Source organism: Orussus abietinus, unplaced genomic scaffold, assembly GCF_000612105.2.
Source record: "Orussus abietinus isolate OABI.00-Male unplaced genomic scaffold, Oabi_2.0 scaffold68, whole genome shotgun sequence".
Taxonomy (NCBI): Eukaryota; Metazoa; Arthropoda; class Insecta; order Hymenoptera; family Orussidae; genus Orussus; species Orussus abietinus.
In genome coordinates, this window is record NW_019394236.1 from 401,214 (window position 1) to 421,394 (window position 20,181).

The window sequence follows — 20,181 nt, forward strand, 5'->3', positions numbered from 1 at the left end:
TGCATAGAAAGTAATTCCATTAATGAGGCTCTAACCTCTTTCGAGATGCCCGCCTCGACGAGCCTCATGCTCTCCCTTTCGGACTTCAGCCAGTGCGACCTCATCTGCAGGATCCGCGGAATTACCCTGGTTTCCTGGCCGCATCTACGAGAGAGGGAACGAGTCAGCGCTGCACTTTGCGGCAAGGTGGAATTTCCCCGGGGTCTCCCGAGGGAACTGGGTGAATCAAAATTCCCGAGAAAACCGCGGAAAATGTACTTAAGGTTCGCTCGAGTCCTTCGAGGTACTTCGTCGAGTTCCTCGGGGCTTTCAGCGCGCGATTCTCGCCCGGGAACCTCCAGGGAAATATGCTTAAATTCCATTATACTAACTGCAATTTCTTTCTAATGCGTGTACTTTGAATTAAAACTCCCGCCGAGAGACGAGAACGATCTAGCATAGGAGCTGGAAAAATTCGCGAGGGGTCCGGTCGCAACCCCACCTTGTGTAGATGATCTTCGGGGCGATAAAACTATCATTTAACCCTAGAACTACCGGTCGATTTTTATTTTCCCATTTTCCCTGGGTTTGATAGTTCTAGGGTTAGTGCAAAGAAATGACTCGAAGAAAATTGGACTGACGAGAATCAGGCCTTTAGTATTTTTTTTTTTTCTAATTATAGGGTCCTCTTTGGAAAGAAAAACAATGAAAGTAGCAGGCCTACTCCTAGTCACCCATTTCCCTTTACGCGATTCGAGGGCTGCGAGCCTTTTGCATGCAAGGTGGAAAATCTCGGAACAATGGATATGCTTCCAGTTCCATTATGTACTCGAGTCGTGCGTTTACACGCATTTAAGTGCGTCCACGATAAAAGACTCGTGGGAACGCTCATGACTCTATGCAAAACCCGGGAGCAGAGAAGCTAAGGGTTCATCTACGCGAATACATACGTGTATACCCGCGTACATGTGTCTATACACGCGAATACATACGTGTATACGCGCGTACATGTACCTATACACGCGAATACATACGTGTATACCCGCGTACATGTGTATCTATACACGTGTATACCTGTGTATACACGCACACGTACATGTACAAACGCGTACATACAGATATGTGTTGTACATTTGCGCTCGGTAGAAACATGCAGCTCTCAGAGAGGTATTACGTCACCGGCTGACGTTTGTTCTCGTATGCCGGTTAGCGTGTTAATTGTTAATAATTAGTGGGCGTATCATCACCTCACGTCCGGGTGCGCGTCCAACATGGCGCGCATCAACGTCGTCCCGGAGCGCGGAACTCCACCGATGAAGATAAGAGGCATGCTCCTGTCGTAGGTGTACGTCTTGTGGTCCAGAGGCCCGATAACATATTTCTGAAAAAAGAAGAAAAAAAAACGAAAGGATCGATTATTAAGTTAAGCAGTAAAATTGACTCCATTCATATAAGGGTGCGAGGCAAATCTTTTATGCAGTGCATTTTTTTTTTTCCCTCTTAACCAGGGATATTGGAAAAAAGCAATACCGAGAATTGCAGTCGCGCTATTTTAATTTCATGTCAAAAAATGCCAGGGGACGCGATCCGTCGTTTATCCGATAAGGTAACAGGGAGTAAAGAGCATTGACTCAATCTGCAAAAAAAAAAAAGAAGAAATTAATAATCAACAGAAGGTTCGTTTTAAAAAGTAGATACGTAAACCTTAAGTAATTCGTCCACGAATTTACGAAGCGGGCCAATATTCCATTCTCGATAACCTCGTACAAGCGAGGCGGGGGAATTCGGGGGCTCTTGTCGCGATAGCGTAATGTAAATCTCGGAGTTTTTATCCGGTCTTTGTTAAGGGGAGGAAGGGGCGGTTATAATTTTCCGAAATGGCCGCTACAGAAATTGGACTCGGGAGAAAACAAACGAGGATCGTTAAAACGCGACCGGGAAACGCGGGGAGGAATTTCCCGGCGACGAGTAAGAATGATGGATGTCCAGCTGTAGCCGGAGAGCGAAGCTTTCCTCTATTTACTTCCGGCCGGCGCGCGGAAGGAAGAGAGAAGATGGCGCCGAGCGGCGGCGAGAGAGAGAGGACCGAGCCGGGGAGAAACGAGTCTCCGTCGCGGTGCTGCCCGTCCGACGCATAAATCGCCGAAACCCCGGGCTCACCCGTTCCCGTTTCCATTTCTACCGCGGTTTTTCCACCCGGCGAGCCATTACCGTCGCGACACAATGGAACGAATGCTAATTGGAAAACATTCCACCGAGAGAGCCGCGATACACCGACGCGCCTCGGACTCGGTCTCGTGGATTCGGTCAATCGAGAGCCGACGCTTAGAATTGGCTTTCGTTCTTTGATTTATGCCGAGCTCGTTTTCCGTATAACCTACGTAAATGGATTATAAGCGCCGCTAAGTAGGACCGAGGGGAAGTAAAAGAAAATGGCGGCGCAAGATCAGAGCGGTAACGGAACTTCGCCTCCACCCTCGCAGACGTGGGAGTTACGTTCAAGTTAATTTGAACCTCCGTTTTCGGTGCTCCGAATCTTTTAAAGTCGTTCTATGTATATATAGAATGACCCTTTAATATCTATATATTAAAACGTGAAAATAATTACAAAACGTTTCTCCAAACTGAGGGCATTGAATAATTTCAAGCCTTAACGCGTGATTATGGAGGTTCTTAGGAAGGTCTCGAAGAGTGAAATTTCGCGGGTTTCAAGACCTTCATTAGGACGGCTATAATGACATGTCAATGTTTTAAATTATTCGGTGCATCCAGTTTGGAGAAAAGATTTATTTATAAATATATATATGACACTTTCATAACACCTTAACACGACCGTATAACAGAAGTTTGTTTTACGTGAAATGGCTGGTACAAATTTCGACTTGCAAGAGATGCGAGTTGGTAGATCAGATTTTCTTTAAAACGATGATTTTCGCTGAAACGAGAGAAGATTATAAAAAGTCGATCTAATGACGGCGACGAGTAATGTCATAGGCAGGATTAAATCGTTTAACGGCTTCTCCTGTCTATATAGTTTATATATCAGTGACGCCAGGGTCTTGGGGAGCAGGTGGACGCGCGACCCTCCCCGACTAATTGCAATTCAAATCCAGGCTCCGCCGCGCTCTCGCGTCGCGAGGTTCGCGCGCGCTCCGCCAGGAGGCGCCGCGGTCGACATATCGAAGCTCGAGCGCGGCATCGCTCCGCCGGTGCGGTAGATCGCTCCCTTCCCACCGACGCGGCCGAAACTGCGGAGTGGCCAAAGTTGCGCGTTCGCGGGACGTCGAAGATACGTTCTCGAACTCCCATTCGTTACCTAATACCAAGATCCGGTGGAATTTAAGACGTTAACTTCAGCTAACGGAACCTCGCCGCCGTTAATTAGCGCTAAACAACCGCGGCGACCATAACCTTTAAATCCTCTCGACCAGCGGCCCAGGTCGAAAGGATCGATGATTTTTGGAGCCTTCGCGAAATCGTTGATTTACCCCGGTTTCTCTATGCGGATATTTTGAAGCCCGATGTAAAAGACTGGAGGAGTCTTGAGACGACGCCATTTTGTTTTTGTTTCATTCCCGTGGAACAAGAGCCGGGAGGTGGGCGCATAAATAATCCCGGCCGATCGCTTTGAAGCATCTCTCGGCGGCAGCTAGACGCTCCTAGGGGATAAAAAGAGCCGGGTATGCGCGACGCTTAAATGACGCGGGAACGGCGGATGTAAAGCGGGGTTTTTTCATCCCGCTCCTGGAAACGATGCCGCTGTCGGCAAAGGGGCGCTCCTTTGACGTCGCCTATTTGAAATTTCATCGGAGCGCTCCTTTGGTTCGACGCCTCGGCCTCTTCGAGGCTCCACAACGACGGGGACGGATGGAAGTCATTTTTTTCCGGCGACGGAAATTTTCGCAGGCTCGTCCTTTACCCCTTTTTACGTGGCCGTGTTATACGTCCACGCTTCGACATTGGGAAATCGATGTTCTTTCGATCAAGGGGAAAAAGTCGCATGTCATATCGACTGCATAAATCGCGATATTACTTCGAGTGCAGGAAAACAAGATGGCGGCCGTCTCACGTAGCTGCGTCCAGAAAGGCAATTCCGATTTCACGAACAGAGGCTGTGAACGTGTAAGGCGCCTTTTTCGATGTACAATGACGTGAAAGGGTATGAATGTAGTGAAATTACGTAGGGCATTGTTAACACTTTGACGGCCGTGCATTTTTCTGATCGCCTTTAGGTTGCCGCCGGTGCGTATCACGTTTAGGTAAAAAAAGTCACGCGTACGTGACAGCGACCGATAATTGCGGGTTAAATGAAATCACGTACACGTGACAGTGGCCGACAATGTGTTAAAGACATAACAATTAAAGTAGTTGCCGTGGGCCGGTTTCAGGCGCCATATTTGAATCTGAGGTCTCGCCGCCACCACCAGGGCGCTACTGCCGCTCAAGTCTTTCGCCGGTCCTCTTTGAATTTGCGAATCGGCGCTTTCCGGTATTGTTACCGTTTCTTTCTCCTTGGAATCCCAGGCGATCTGGAGGTAATCAGCCGATTGGCTGGTTATCAACGGTCTGATTACTTCAGCCAATCCCAGGGCGATATCGCGCCTCTCGGTGGAAACTCGTTCGCTGGGATTGCCATTTCCGGTAATAAACCGTCCGAGGCTTGATGACGTCATAACCGGACCGCCGTCGTCGCAGCCAATCGGGACGCCGGATCGAACCGCCGTCGTTCCGCTAATTTCCACTCTTAATCTCAGCTTAGGGCGACGCAATTAATCCGCGCGTCTTTTTTAACATTATAAATCTCTTTGCAGGTATATCCAATCCTTCGAGACGTCAGCTACCTTGCAAAACCCCGAGAGCGCCATTTTCCTCACTTTCCTCGATGCCAACTTACGGAGGAGTGGAGAGACATTTTTTAAAACACCTCCATCACCCACGACGACGATTAGGAGCCGATTTAGGAGGATGTACGTTTACACTGCGCTGGGAAACAGCAATCTTAAGCGTCTAAACACCGATAAATGCGGTCGCACCGATGGCCGACAGCGAAGAGAAAACGGAAAAGGGAAAAGCGAGGGGGAGCCACCTGGCGAGAAGGGGAGGAAATAAAAGCACTCGCTTCATTTGGGAAAGTGGCTCCTTGTGTCCCCGGGCGACAAAGGAGCTGGCGGAAAATCGCGGCAAAAGCTTCGAGAAAGCCTCCGGCTTGCCTCGCGAGAATCGCGCCCTTGTGGGGAACCGAGATTTCGGAAAAGTCGAACCTGCTTTCCACGAGTTGGCATTTTCCTTCCCTTCGATTTTTACTCCTACCGATACTCACGATTGCGCATCTTCTTACCTACACTCACGATTGTACATCTTCACTTGCGCGACACCCATTTCCGAGGTGAGGAATTGTCGCCGAAATTCGAGTTTCCTTCAGAGAATAGGAATCCACAAAGCAACCTCCCTTTTTGTTTTTTCTTTATTCCCCGAAACAAGGGAGGAAAGGAGACGAAGAAAGAGTGGAAGCCTCTCGCGGTCGCGAAAAGGAGCGAAATTAAAGTTTCATAAGCAGGCCCCAAGAATCCGTGGCAAGGCTAGGGGAGGGAGGGAGGCTTGGACAAAAGAAAGGAAATGAAACGCGGGGGGAAATTACTCCCAGAGAGAAAGAGCGAAGGCCATCGAGTTTGACAAACGACGGACCCGGCAAGAAAGATGTCCTCGCGGAGATTCGCTGGTTCTCGTACGAGTTCGTCGACCCTCTTCAGACCACGTGGTCTGTGGACTCAGACCTGAAGAGACGCGTCAGTCAGGCCTCGGATTTACGGTTGCGACTTCCCTATAAAGGCACCGTCCTACTGAGCGCGGCAGGTGTCGCACGGAGCACTACGCGTCGACGCGTCGCGAACGAAAATTCAACTGCAAAAATTAAAACCACGGAGGAAGCGTCGCAGGGGGTTAAACGCATTTTTCATTGTTTTTTAAACCACGTCGCGTTGACGCGCCGCACTCCGAGTGACATCCGACGCGCTCTGTGGAGCTCCGACCTAAGGCCATGGCTAAATTGCAGTCATAATTTGGGTGTCCTTAAAATCAATGCACAGCATGATTTCGTGATTTTTATACCAATTGATATGAGTGTTAGCGTAATTAAAAATATGCGTAGGTGGGCATAGCAAGGAAAAATGGCTACCATAGAGGAGGGTACCTTTTTCTGTTATGTCTCAAGTTTATGTCCCTTTGTCTGGAATCTAACTTCATGCTCCATTTATATCTAGATCCAGGCCATCGACACCCTTGCGATTAAGTCGTGTCCGTCGACGACGGCGACGGGGAAATTTATGGACGTCGCCCTTCGCACTAGGCCATAACAGAACTTCAAGGGAACCTGGAGGGAACCTCAAGGGAACCTCAAGGAAACCTAGAGGGGACCTAAAGGGAACTTTGAGGAAGCCTGAAGTGCTATGGTGCATCAAGTCCGGATTTGAACTTCGACGGAGCGAAAAATTGTCCTCCAGGTCCGGCACGTCACTTCCGGGTGTCTCTACGTTCGAAAGAGAAGAAAAGAAGAGCGACGTTATGTATCGAGGATAAGGTTATAGGAGCGGATACCGCGAAAATAAGATTGATTGCGGCGAAAGGGTTTCTTTTTCCCTATTTGTTTTTTTTTTGAGAGAGGGGGAATTTTATCCCGGGTATTTCTGCCGAGACGCGGGCCGGTAAATACTGACGGAACCGTCGAACACGTGTCGTCATTAGTGTCAACCGGCTGTCATCCGTTTTCCCTCGTTTTTCTCCCACGCCACCCACGTCTCCGGATCGATGGGACCCCGCGCGGAAACGCAATTTGCGACTAAATTCCGCCTCCGGAAGACGACTCCAATTTCTCGGGATCTACTGGCATTTTGTCGCATTTTTCTTGTCCCATGATTTTCCTATCCGAGTTTTAGACGGACGATTTTACACTGTCTTTCACGCATTTCACCTCGAAAATTGGTATTTTCGGTTTACTCGGGTTTTCTCGCTTTTATTTCTTTTTTCCTTGTACACCCGTTTTGTAGTCCCTTTCTCTCTCTCTCTCCCTCTCTCTCAATATGCAGCGGCCTTTGAGGGTCAGACGGTATTCTATTTAGAAATCGAGAAAAAAGAAAATTGAACCCGGCTCCGAATTAATCGCCGGGGGCCACGGCGGATCCGCTGCGGAATTCCGCTCGCCGATGGACGATTCTCCGCGCTCTGGCATTCGCGCGGAAAATTTACCGGAGCATGCACCGAGTCGGTGCATCGCTGCAGTGCAAGGGATGAACAAGTTGCACGGAAAAATGAATCTTTTACGTGGAGAGGATATTCGGGGGGAGGGGGCGAATTAAACTATGCGACAGATATTTGTAAAAATAAGTAGATGTGTTAATTCAGATTTTGCGTGTCTATAATTATTGTTATTTCATTCTGAACGATGATAACGAACCGGGAGAATGACGCACTAGTACTATCAAAAATATTTGCGCAAATTCTGTGAATACTAAAATTGAAGTTTCAGTATAGACAGTCATTTTTTGAAAAAATAGGGGAAAGAAAAGGCGTTTCAGTTTCGGATATGAGTCCCTCTTGTAATATACGAATTTATACACGTGTTACTGTCTATTAAGAGTTTTATAGATTTAAGGAGATGTGAAAGTGGCATCCGAAAGCTCGATCGTTCATAAAACATTTCTACGAACTGGATGTCTCAAATCGTTTCATACTTTAAAACGTGAATATGAAGACCCTAAAGTAGGTCCTGAAACTCACGAAATTTAATTTTTTTATAAACTATTTTTGAAATATCTATAAACAAATTTGAAAAGAATAGAAATTTCATGAGTTTCAGGACCTTCCTTATAGGCTCCTTATTCACGTAGTAAAGTTTCAAACTATTCGTTAAATCGAGTTGGGAGAAAAGTTTTATAAACAAAACCTCTTTGACGCCACTTTCACATCGCCTTAAGAGGTTTTAAAACGCGTGGCTTTACAGGCGCTCGAATTTTGGAGTCGCTTACCTCTTTCGCCACCATCATGGAGGTGGGCTCTTTCTGGTTGCCGCAGATGATGCCCAGCTGGTAGAGGCAGAAGACGAAGAGCAAGATGATGAGGCAGATGAGGGGCCCCCTGCGCCCCCCGCGGGTCGACAGTAGCGTCATCCTTCGGCCGATAAGGAAGATCCCTCGAATTCTGTCGCCTCGCGGACCAGCGATAGAGGCCTTGCACCTGATACCTTCCGGACTAGCTCATCACACCTGAAACAGAGGATCGAAGTCAGCTTCGTCATCCCATTGCAGTTCCCAACGACTTTACGAAATATTTAATTTAACACCGGAGATCCTCCGCGGGAAAATGTGGAAAACGAGGGATTTTCGCAATTTACGTCGTCCTCCGGATAATTGATACGGCGCTTTATGGCGCCAATTACGGGGATCTCCGCCTGCCTCGAGCGGGGAGGATTTTACGAGTCCATAAGCTTTTCGAGGCAACTTGGAGGGGAGTTTTTCGACGTTAACTGCGTGCGGGAAATCGTTATCGCCCGACCTGTGCGTTATGGGGGAAATAATTTCGGCGCGTCGAGGATTTTTCCGGAAAATTAAGGCGTCCCTCCGGGCTCGTAATGAATATTTTGTACCCCGTAACGAGCACTTTATGGCGCGCGTTTAGGCATTCACGGGAGCTGTGCCTCTTGGCTTAGGAAGTTCCGCTGACGATACTCGGCTATGCGAAACGCTCTGGCGAAGCTTCTGAATTTCCGACTCCGGATTACCTGCAACCGCCGGTTTACGAGGGCGCTCTCGTAAATCCAAACGTTACAGACAGACCAGGAGAAGGCGGACGAGTGGCGCGATGTGACGGAGATGTGCCTAAACGACGTGTCACTTGCACGAGCCCCTTTGAATCATGATTTCGATCACTATCAGACGGTGACCCTCTCGCGTCGATGCTTCGCCAGATTCGGGAAACTGGACTAATTCGGGCTAATCGCCGATTAACGGATTCCTGCCTCCTCCACCCTTTCCATGCAGAAATCCGCGAAATAAAAGTCACGTGGTCGGCAAGGAATTGGATATAATTAGGATTTATCGAGTATCGATTACTTCGTCCTACTCTATGTGAATGCTACCCTCTTAAAAATATTTATAAAATTCATACACAAATTTGGGGTAAAACGATGAATTTCACGTTCCGAATGGGAATTACTGTAGATTTGTGATAACTTCAAAGATAAATTTGTAATTTTCTAACGTCATATTGTGAAATCATGCAGAAAAATGAGTGCACTTATGTACTAAATTTACAAAATGTTATAAAACTACAATATTTTCTTTTTAACAGTGTATATATTGCATCGAGGATGTTTTTCGTTCGAGAACATTTGTACAATTTTGTCGCGTGATGTACTCGCAAATGTGTTTTTCGATGATGTGACTTTTTATGTGAAGGATTTATCTTGTAAAAGGAACATGCATAAGTAGAGGTAGAGAAAATTACAGATGCGAGTAAAATCAGGCCTGGCGTGATGTACTCACAAATTTGTTGTTGGATGACATGACTTTTTATGTTAAGGATTTATTTTATTTGTGAGTACATCACGCCTGGTGTGATCTACTCACAAATTTGTTTTTGGATGACATGACTTTTTATGTTAAGGATTTATTTTATAAAAGGAACATGCATAAGTAGAGGTAGAGAAAATTACAGATGCGAGTAAATCTGGCCTGGCGTGATGTACTCACAAATTTGTTTTTGGATGGAGACTTTTTATGCGAAGCTTTTATGTTATTTTTTGAAAGGAAGGCGTAGGAGTAGAGGTAGATAAAATGACAGAAAGGCGAGTAGATCAGGCCTGGCGAGGGCAGACCGATGATGATGCCTCCTCTGTAATCGAGTTTCGAGGGCGAACCACCCTTTAACTGGTACACCGGGGCGCGAAAACCGTCGGTAATTTAATCACTCGGGCAGAGCCAGAGTCGTGATTCAAAACCCGTCGGCGACTACCAATCATAAAGGTCGTTTGTCATCGCTAACCCGACAAGTCCGTCGACGGTTCCTGATGGCACGCGTAATCTGATCTATTACTCTCGCTTTACACGCAACGATTCTCTCGCCCGATTCGAGTTACCGGGGACGATTTGCGCCTGGTCATCCGCGGAATCGCAGCAAGAAGTAATATACTGGCCGGATTGCGATCCGTAATCTACCGGAGCTTTCCTGGGTTGAATATATCTCCCGCTGACTCGGTTTTCACATTATAGAAAATTTCACCCGGGGTTTATAATTCCCGAAATAAAGGGAATAAAAGAAAACAGGAATAGGATGGGACAACAATCGCCCATCTCGTGGGTGTTTATATTTCGCGGTTAAACTTCTTGTCTTGTTTTTCATTATCCTCTGACGATTTACTAAAGATTATAAACAAGAGAAATTGTTAATGGTAATCTTTTTTCCCAATTAAAATTATACCCAAGGTTAATAATTCCCGAAGTAAGGGAATAAAAGGACACAGGATTAGGGTAGGACAAGGATCGCCCATCTTGGGGTTTGTATATTGAGGTTAGATTTGTTTCTTTTTTTTATTATCTGGTGATTTATAGAGGATCAGGAAACAAGAGAGAAATTGTTAATGGAATTTTCTTTGTCAGTTTAGTTGCTGAGAGGGCTCGGAGGGGAGAAAAAAATCTATGTAAAATCGGGGTTAATAGAATGCGCCAGTCAGGGGCGAGAAGACTAACGAGACTATTAAGGGGGATGCTAAGATCGAGGGGCGGAAGTAATTGTGATGCACTGTTTAATTATTCTTAGACTCGACTTAACCTAGAATTCAATTCAAAACCCTCGTCCGAGGGGGTCGTGACTCGCGACTGCAAGAACGCGATTTACAAGTATAAGTCGGGGGGGAAGTCTTGAACAAATTTGTTCACAGTCTGCCGAGGGCACGGAATTATTTATTTACAAACACGTAAATTCGAGGAACACTTAAAAAAGAGAAAAGCAGCGGGCGAAGTGGGCCGTGAATATTTTTTTCGCGCGATTTACTTTTTCTCGAGAATCGAATAAGTAATAAATTGCAAGCGGCGATTAATTTCATCGAATTTTGGATTCAATGAGGGATGAGTCCCGGGGGCGAGGGGGATGCGGAATGTTTGCAGAGTTCTCGGGGGAGGGAATTGAACGCTTTTTGATTTAAGGATTCGGTCCTACTGGCCCGCCTTTGTCGGAATAATTTATGAGAGCCGATGTTGCCGTAAGAACCTCGGGGAGACATTAACGCGATAAATCGAGCCAGCTCCGATAATATCGACTTTTGGACGATTCGCGATAATCGGATTCGAGCTCGGCAGAGCCGTCGACGCTGATAATTTAGAATTGCCAGTCTGAAAGGCTCGATCGACCAGTCGATCGCGATTATCGGCCTTCGGGAATGTCAGCTGTAGAGAATGTCAGCTTTCGAGAAGCGCCTCGAGGCCGAGGTGGGTCGAGAAAATTCGCCGAGCCGAAATAAAGCTCGGAAAATGGCGGGAAAAAATGTCGAAACCGATTAGGAATTCCCGGGTCTTTTTTATACAATTTTATTGCAGCATTTATCAGGGGCGAAAAATCAGGCGAAAAATTGGAAGATCGCGGTAGAAAATGACCGGTTAGGGATATCTGTATTTTTTTTCAGCCATTTCTTTTTGCAGTATTTCTATAGTTATATTTTATGCATTTCAGGCGTGGGGAGTTCCGGTTTCCAGCGGAGAATTTCATTCCAGGCACGGGGTTTCATTCCAGGTTGCAATATACTCGCGGAAGGCGCTCCTTGGAGGGGGCGCGAGAAATTCACGCACGTCGGCCCAAATAAAATGGAGGAAAAAGTGTGAGTCCTTTCAACGGCGAGCAGTCCGGAGATCCGCTCTACGTCATTGTCCCGCGACGATATCCCGAGGAAGATTAAACCCCTGTGCAAAGGCGAAAAACGAAGGAACAAAGCCGCAAGAAACACGAATCAAAGACAATGAGAGGCACGGACGGCCGCGTCCATTGCGAGAAGCAAGAGATCCTGAAAACTCGCAGTCAGGGCAGTAATTACCGCGAATTACTCCCACCCTCGCCATGAAAGTCCGATTAGGGTGCTTTTCAATTCATTTTTCAGATAACTTTAACAAAAGGACGCGGTTTTCCGAACCCCTCTTACCGCCCGGAAAACGGGGCTCGTTTCGCTCGCAAATCGCGACGCAACGCGGAAACACCTGGGAAAATGTCCCAGGACTTTCGAGTTTTTTATTTCGGAATTTCTTCCTCCACTTTTTCCTCCGTTTTTCCTCCCTTCGAGAGACGACAGCGCGAAGAGGAAGGAAGTGAAAAAGGAACAAAGGGGTGCTCCTCCCTCGGCCGGTCGCGGGGCGAGAAATGAAAGAGGGAGGGGGAGGAAAAATAAAAATGGAAGCCATCTCCTTTTTACAGCGCCGCGGAAATTCAGGGCCGCGTCTTTGTCTTGCGGCGATATATCCGGGAAAAGATTAAAACCGGGGCGGCGACGAAATGGGCCGCGGGGGTTGGGGGAAAACAAGACAATGTAGGTTATGGCCGGTTGTACCTATTTCGCGCGGCTTCCCGCCATCGCGGCCCTAACCTCTTCGACTGGCGGCCGCGATGAAAGATGGCGACACCCGCCACATATTGCGACCCTCCACCATCGACCCCGACCTACCCTTTTATTCGTTTCTCCTTGTCTGCACCATAATATACGGATGTCGTCCATCAAAACGCCTTTTTTGCCCATGATTTCGAGCTTAAGCGCTTCCATCCGTGGACGGCGTCGCGGATGAATCAAGATGGTGCTCGTGGAGAAGAGCAAAATTCGAAACAATAATATCGGCTCGATATGCACAGAAAATGGGAATATAGATTAACTATTCCTTTGTAAAATGCAGGATTCTTCGTTCGGTATCTTACTTCGTATGGTAGTTTGTATATAATAAGTAAATTATCGCGTGGCAGGTCTTCGGCAGAAGTTTCAAGATGGCGCCCGCGGTGAAGAACGAAATTCAAAACAATAATATCGGCTCGATACGCATAGAAAATGGGTGTCTAGATTAACTATTCCTTTGTAAAATGCAGGATTCTTCGTTCGGTGTCTTACTTTGTACAGTAGTTTGTGTGTAATAAGTAAATTATCGCGTGGTAGGTCTTCGGCAAGAGTTTCAAGATGGCGGCGACGAGGAGTCCCCTCGAGGGATATTCTTCTGGCAACTGGAGCGCGATTCCGCTTTCGGTTGGATCCTCGATAGACCGGTCAATACAAGGCGTCGGAGTATCGTGTCGCCGTGAACTATATCGAGTATCAAGAGAGGCCACCAGGCGTGGATTCGCGCGAGCTTTACGACGAGCGCGACTGTCATGGCGGCCGGTTTATACGCGGCGGATCGCATAAAGGGGACTCGAGGCACGGCGCCATAAAATCTATTCCGGTTCCGTCGATAACCGTTATCCGCGCGGAATATCCGCAGAGCGGCCCGCAGGACACCGTAAGGATGGGCATCCTTGGAAGTTTAATGAAAAAAGTTGGGAAGGAGCAACCAAGCCGCGCATATCCGGCCACTAATTAGCGACCCTTAACGATCGGCTCGATGGCGGCGCAGATCGATCGCTTGTGTGGAAACAGCCCTTAGGCCGGACGCCTCTATTTCCCCAGGATTTATCCCTAGGCCGAGGGTAGGAGTTACTTCGGTAGGATAGTCACGTGCGGTTTATTGCTCTTTAAATCTGAGAAGAGCCACTCGGGAAGCATCGACGGGGAAAGGGGTGAAGGGGGCGGCCGATCTGGCACGCGGGGAAATATGCCCCCGGAATGGGGCACATTCCCCTCAGGGGGCGGAAAAACTCGGCCGGGAAAAGGAAACCGGGGTCGACGGAGATGCTTCATAATGGATCGACGCGGGTTTCTTTTGGGTTATTTCGGAACAGAATTCAAAATGGCGGTTGAGGGGTGTTCGACCATGGGGACTCCGCTCTTGTGTACCCTCCATGGTCGACTCTTGCTCCAGCTTTGGTTGCCCCCGGCGGAAGAGGTCGCGCGTTAGGCGCGCTATTTAAAATTTAATTACACCTCGACAATGCGCTACCGCAGGGGGAGGAAGGAAAAGCGAAAAAGTCCGTGCAATCGGGTCGTGTCACTCGGAGTCGCCCCGTCCGTTACGAAGAGTCACATTACTTTTTCACGGGGCCGACCAATGAGGGCGCTTCGTTATCCCACCGAGGGAGTTTCCGGAGTTCCATTCAGAGCTGGCGTTTCTTTATTCCACGTCGGTACCGAGCCTCGTTTATCTCAATTACTGGGCTCTTGTCCCCGGAGCCTTGCCATTCTGTTCTTGGCCATCGTAAAGATTTTATGCCCGCCAGACTCTCCTCGCAGAAACGGCATGGCAACGAAATTTCGAGGTGGCGGGAGTCGGCTGTCCCCTTGCGCGCCCGCCATCTTGGGAAGTGGGGTAGCAATCTCGTTTCTTCAGCCAGTCTGGCCAATTATTGCCGATAACTCCCATGAAAGAATCACGTAATCACCTCCGTGCCATTTTGTTCGAACCGATTGTAAAGGTTTTATCGTCGCCGGCGCGTCCTCCCGGAAACGGGACGATAACGAAAACTCGAGGTGACGAGAGTCAGCTGGCTCATAAGCCGACGCTATCTTGGCCGTTATGGACACTCAACGGCAGGCGCTGGGCGATCCCGCTTCCGATTGCGTCGCACCTTCGGCGAACCTCGAGTACGTGTTCGGAACGGTAATAGGATGCTTTTTACCTAATTCCCCTCGAACGAGCCGCGAACCCGCCGCCTGTAATTCGACCGAGCGCTGGCCGACCAAATCGCGCAAAAAACAGAGAACGACCCATCTCACGGACGACCACGCGATATCCGCACACCACTGCCACCTTCCTTTCCACAACCGAGCAATTCCGAAAACTGCAAGTCTCGCGCAGCTCGAACAGGGTGAAAAAGGAAACTCGAGGTGGAGGGTGGCCCTTCGCGCCGCGATGACCGCCGCCATTTTGGACGCGCTCTTCCCCCACTCCCTCGCGCTCCCGCTCTTTAGTCCGGAATCGTACAGTAATTCTTCTCGTCCTTTCCTGATAGTCAACTCGCGCGAAATAAGGATTTGAGCATAATGGCGTCTCGCCATCTCGCCATTTGGAAATTTAATAGCAAACAGATTCGAAGCTAGCAACGCTCGTTGCGGTAATGCAACGGTTAGTGCCGATCCAATTAATCGGGGATCCCGGCATACCGCGGCTTCTAATGCACCGGCCGAGCAAACAACGGGGCGCCTCCCGTTAGAAACCAGGTCATAGGGCGTAATGCCTCCGAAACGCCGCCAGAGTGCAGCTGCTGACGGATCGCGAATGTACTAATCTGCATACCGTGCAAACGAGCCGCTGATGCTCTTCCCCGGGCGCGCCGTTTGCGTAACGAGATACGCCAAGTTTTCCCAACTACACCCCCGCGTGTACATACGTATACATCCCTTCCCCCCTTTTCCAAGATGGCGGACGAATGTCAGGCAGTTCCGCCGCGTCTTGGGCCGCATGATTCATCCGCATCCCGAATTCGGGGAATAGGCGATGCGATGTGTACTCAAACCTCCATTAACGTGGCTTGGGACTCCCTTACCGACCGAGCTTACCGACATTGCAGTTTCTAGAGAGATCTCGGAGTTAATGCGCGGAACCGTCTGGAACTTCTACACGCTGAAAAATAATCCACGGTCATAATACGAACCTGCTTGAACGCGTTGTGCATTTGAAAATGGACTAACATACTTTTTCGAGGAGTGCATTCAGGTTGATGCTTGGTAAGGAACTGCTGCGTTTGCGAATTGCTTTTTAGAGAATAATTGAATGAATTCCTATCGATAAGCATTTATTGTACGATTATTGAAGTGGAGGGAAAATATGTTTCGTTCTACAGGAAATTCGAATTTTTTATTTGTTTTTTATATATACATCAAAACGTGAAAATATTCATAAAACTTTTCTCCAAACTGGGTGAACCGAATTATCTGAAACTTTGGCCCGTGATTACGGAGGCCCTAAGGAAGAACGCGATGCTCGTGAAATTTCAATTTTCTCGAAACAAAAAAAATTCTATTTATCTTGGAGAACCAAAAAAGACATTTTTTTTCCAAAGTGAAATTTCATGAGCATCGCGTTCTTCCGTAGGGTCTTCATAATCTCGCGATGAAATTTCAAATGATACGGTGTACCCAGTTTGGAGAAAAGTATTATAAATATTTTCTCTCTTTGGTATGTATATATGACACTTTTATATTATCTTAAGATATCAAAGTGGTGTAACCTCTTAAGCAGCAGCTTCAAGGGGACATAGTCATCCCCACGTTACACAGTTTTAGGAAGCGCCGTAAAACGTCGCGGTGGAGGCGCGGAAAATTAGGCGCTGTCCCGGAGTTCCTCGCGGCGGGTTTTACACGGTTGGGGCGGCGGAATTCTGGAGAGACTCGTAATCTCGCGCGGAAACTCCGCCCGAGAATTCCGCGGCCGGAAATTCGGGTGCAGCTGCAACTGCGATAGTGGCAATCAATGCGCGCCGTTCGACTCGGACGTATCTCGAATTCCGGGGGGTGGAGTGGTAGATGCAACCACGGTGCATCGGCGAATCGTGAGAGAGAGAGAGAGAGATATTTTCGAGGGAACGGAAAGACAGAGAATTTCGAGAGAAAGCGAACAGAGAAAAGTTCGAGGGAACGGAAAGAGAGAATTTCGAGGGAATGGAAAGAGAGAGAATTTTAAGGGATCGAAAAGAGAGAATTTCGAGGGAATGGAAAGAGAGAGAATTTCGGGGGAATGCAAAGAGAGAGAATTTCAAAGTAACGGAAAGAGAGATTTTGGAGGGAACGGAAAGAGAGAATTTCGAGGGAATGGAAAGAGAGAGAATTTCGAGGGAACGGAACGAGAGAATTCCGAGGAAATGGAAAGAGAGAGAATTTCAAGGGAACGGAAAGAGAGAGTTTCGGGAAAATGGAAAGAGAGAAAATTCCGAGGGAATGGAAAGAGTGAGAATTTCGAGGGAACGGAAAGAGAGAATTTCGAGGGAATGGAAAGAGACAGAATTTCGAGGGAACGGAAAGAGAGAATCACGAACGACTGCGAGCGATGGGGAAGACGGAGAGAGAATGTCGAGCGGGCTCAAATCGGTCTCTCGCGATTCGCCGGCAGCTACTTTTCCGAGCTTTTCCGGGCCCTGTAGTTCCCAGGGGAAGTTCGACGCAACTTTCCGCGCGGAAAGTTAACTTTAAGCCGCAGCCTCCTCGTTACGCGGGGGCGAGAGACTGGAAGGGTTTCTGAAATTTTCTGAAATGAAAGGGAAGGGCTGCGAATATTTGTCTCGTTATCGAAATGGGATTTAATCGTTCGGAGAATAAGAAGATATAAGCACGCGAGAAGGGATAAGAAATATTACAATAGAAGGAATGCTTAAAAATGATCACAAACACACAAAGAGTATTAAAAATCAAATTCAACCCTAATACACTGTTATGAACCGTAAAGCGAGGGGTTAGAAATACAAAAGGAAAAGAAAGCATTTAGGCAAATTGCGCCAATAGTAAGAAATGAGAATATAGATAATAATTTATTGTGAAAAAAAAAAAATGTAAAAAGAAAGTCCTGCACCTTTCGATGCGCTCATTTTTTTTTTTCAAGAGCGAACCTACATTGCCTACCGTCAGGTTTCGCTTCAATAGGAAAATAAATAAATAAACCAGATGAATGGACAGCTCGCGGAGGAAAAACCCAGCTCACAGAGCCTCCGCTTCGCGGAAAAGTTAACCGGCACCCTCGTTATCCGCGTGGAGAAAAACTGGATGGCGTCGCGAGCAAACGTTAAGGGAAAAGTGCAATGGCAAAATGGCGCCGCGCCGGGGCGGAATAGCGATACGACGAGATAGGGCGACAAAAAGGAGGGAGAGACAATCGGGAGATCGTGGGCGTCCTTAAGGATGCTCTTGCGAGCCCAGAAATAATGCACAATTCCTGTGAGCTTTAAAGACTCGCCTCTTATTAATAGAAATTTAACAGTTATTAATCCGAGGATTCGAGTTGAGCAGGACGCTGATTTCTTTTAATCTTTCTCAAACACTTCCAAATGCAAATTGAATGCATTCGAGGGTGCACCAAATCGCCTTTGGCGGGTTAATCGAGATACTTAATGCCATTTATTAATTGCAGCAGTTAATCCGTTCGGGGTAAATTTAAACGGCTTTTAATTGATCTCCCAGTTGGCAGAGGAACGAGGCAATCCGTTGATTTTGCAAATTTGGAGAGCACTTGCTCGCTTTAATTATCGTTGTGTGCAAGTCGAGGACGAGGGCAAAAAAGTGGCTCGGGAGGGACGAGGGGCGAGGAAAAAGTGAGACCCAGGAGGGAGAGAGAGCACACCCGGATGTGCAGAAATGCATAATCCGGCCTGCGTAGCGGAAGCGGCGCTAACGATGTCGCGGTAGACCAGATCGCGAATTAATTGGAGCGCTTCGAGAGGTTATTGGGTGCTCTTTGATTCGATTGCGAGAATCGGCCTCCATCGGGAAACCGGCAGAAATGAAACATTTTCCCAACTCGCGATAATAGAATACGAGGAATAAAACAACGAAATAGTTAAAAAAAATAAAAACAATGAAACAAACGCGGATGGGGGGAGAAACCATGTCGGATGCGCACCAGTGCGCAAATTCGCCGAATTTCGCTGAATGTGGAGTTAATCATAGGGCGTCAGGAATTAATTTTCTCCCATTCTCTACTTTTTGCCTATGTCAAATTTATTTCATCCGTTTAATCCTCATTTAATTTTTGGTCCTTTCGTTTTATTCCCGGCGAGCGGAAACGATTTGTGAATTTTTTATAGGACGAATCGAGTGATGCTAGTCACTCTTTTTTTTTTTTCCAGAAAGGGGAGACGCGAGGTTTGCAGAGGAGGGTGGAACGAGGATGTGCGGAGGTGTAGAGAGATATACAGGTTCAGAGAATTTCTGACGGTGCGGAAGCTGCGTGCTAACGGCGTCGCGGTAGACCAAATCACACGAGCTCGCGAACTAATTGGAACAAACGGATGGAACCGTGGCCATTGCGGCCGCGATGCCACGGCCAAGCCGAATGGAAAGTCAAACGAATTTAGAATCTAATTTAACCGCCTCCGGAAGCGTGGCTGCGGGGAAAAGGGCGCGGAATTTGTACGCGCCATTAATCGCGATCGCGCGAGAATTTCCCGTGGAATTCCGCTAGGAGCCCGCGGAATCCGCGCCCCTCGCGCCTGGAAGTTAACGATTCCGAAAGCGCTCCCTTCTAATTGTCTCTTTCGCTTTTTAATATATATATTTTTTTTCATTTTTCTTTCTAGCTGGAGGGAAACGCGATGCGCGACGAGTTGCGCTGAAAAGGCGCGGACGGCCGCCGCGCGAAATTCCGCTACGGGGAAAAACTCGCGTGAACTGCAAGGGTGGATGGCGAAAGAGGGTAGAATTCGAGGGAGGTTTTGTCCTTTCCGAAAAGCGACGAGAGCTTTCCCGGACGAACACCCTCGAATCGCGGAAACCCCTCTGGCTTCGCCGGGAAAAACGTGGAAAAAGGGTTTTTCAAGTTGAAACTCCGAACTTTCACCCTTGACGGTCCCCTCGGAATTTCCTATCTCCCTCATTTCGTGTCATTTTAAATAGACTATCATTTATGGAAGCTCATATTTTGCGAGAAACTTCAAAATCACTACCTCAGATTTCCGTCGATGTTTCGTTTATTGATAACCCCTTCGCGAAAAGGGCGTCGAAAGTCGCGAAAAGTCGGTCGAAACGATTTCTAGCCGATTTTTGGAAATTCGATTCTCGAAACCGCCGTTCCCGGGAAGGGCGAGAAATTTGCAAAGGGCTTTCAGGGGTGGAAAGCTCACCCTTTCGCGAAAGCTCTCCCTGCGAGCCGGAAAACTTTCATCGCACCCCGTCGAGCGGGAAAAGGACGGTGTCGCGGAAAGGACGTGGGTGTATGCATGGAATAAATTTTATAAATTATCCGCACTTTGGCGGGGGCCAATCTCTTTGCGGTCTGGAAGCTGCATGCAGCTTGCATCCTCGCTTCCGAGCAAATGGCATTGGATCGGCGGCTTGCGAACTCGCGAGTGGATGTTTGCCAGGAACAACTTGTGCAACTTGTAGCTCCT

The 20,181-nt window shown here is 47.9% G+C and overlaps 1 protein-coding gene across 2 annotated transcripts in view; it reads right to left on the minus strand.

The window, feature by feature from the left end:
- LOC105695499 (protein-tyrosine sulfotransferase) overlaps positions 1-20,181 on the minus strand; it is a 118,009-nt gene that overhangs the window by 3,744 nt on the left and 94,084 nt on the right. The window contains exons 1-4 of one of the 2 annotated variants that reach the window (XM_012417054.2): positions 13,109-13,196; positions 8,001-8,237; positions 1,227-1,360; positions 36-144 (exon numbers count right to left, since the gene is read on the minus strand). In XM_012417054.2, the coding sequence (XP_012272477.1) occupies positions 36-144; positions 1,227-1,360; positions 8,001-8,141 (384 nt within the window). In that variant the 5' untranslated portion in view covers positions 8,142-8,237; positions 13,109-13,196. Of the gene's footprint in view, positions 1-35; positions 145-1,226; positions 1,361-8,000; positions 8,238-13,108; positions 13,197-20,181 lie in introns of those variants that run through there. The other variant, XM_012417053.1, reaches the window with a different exon arrangement.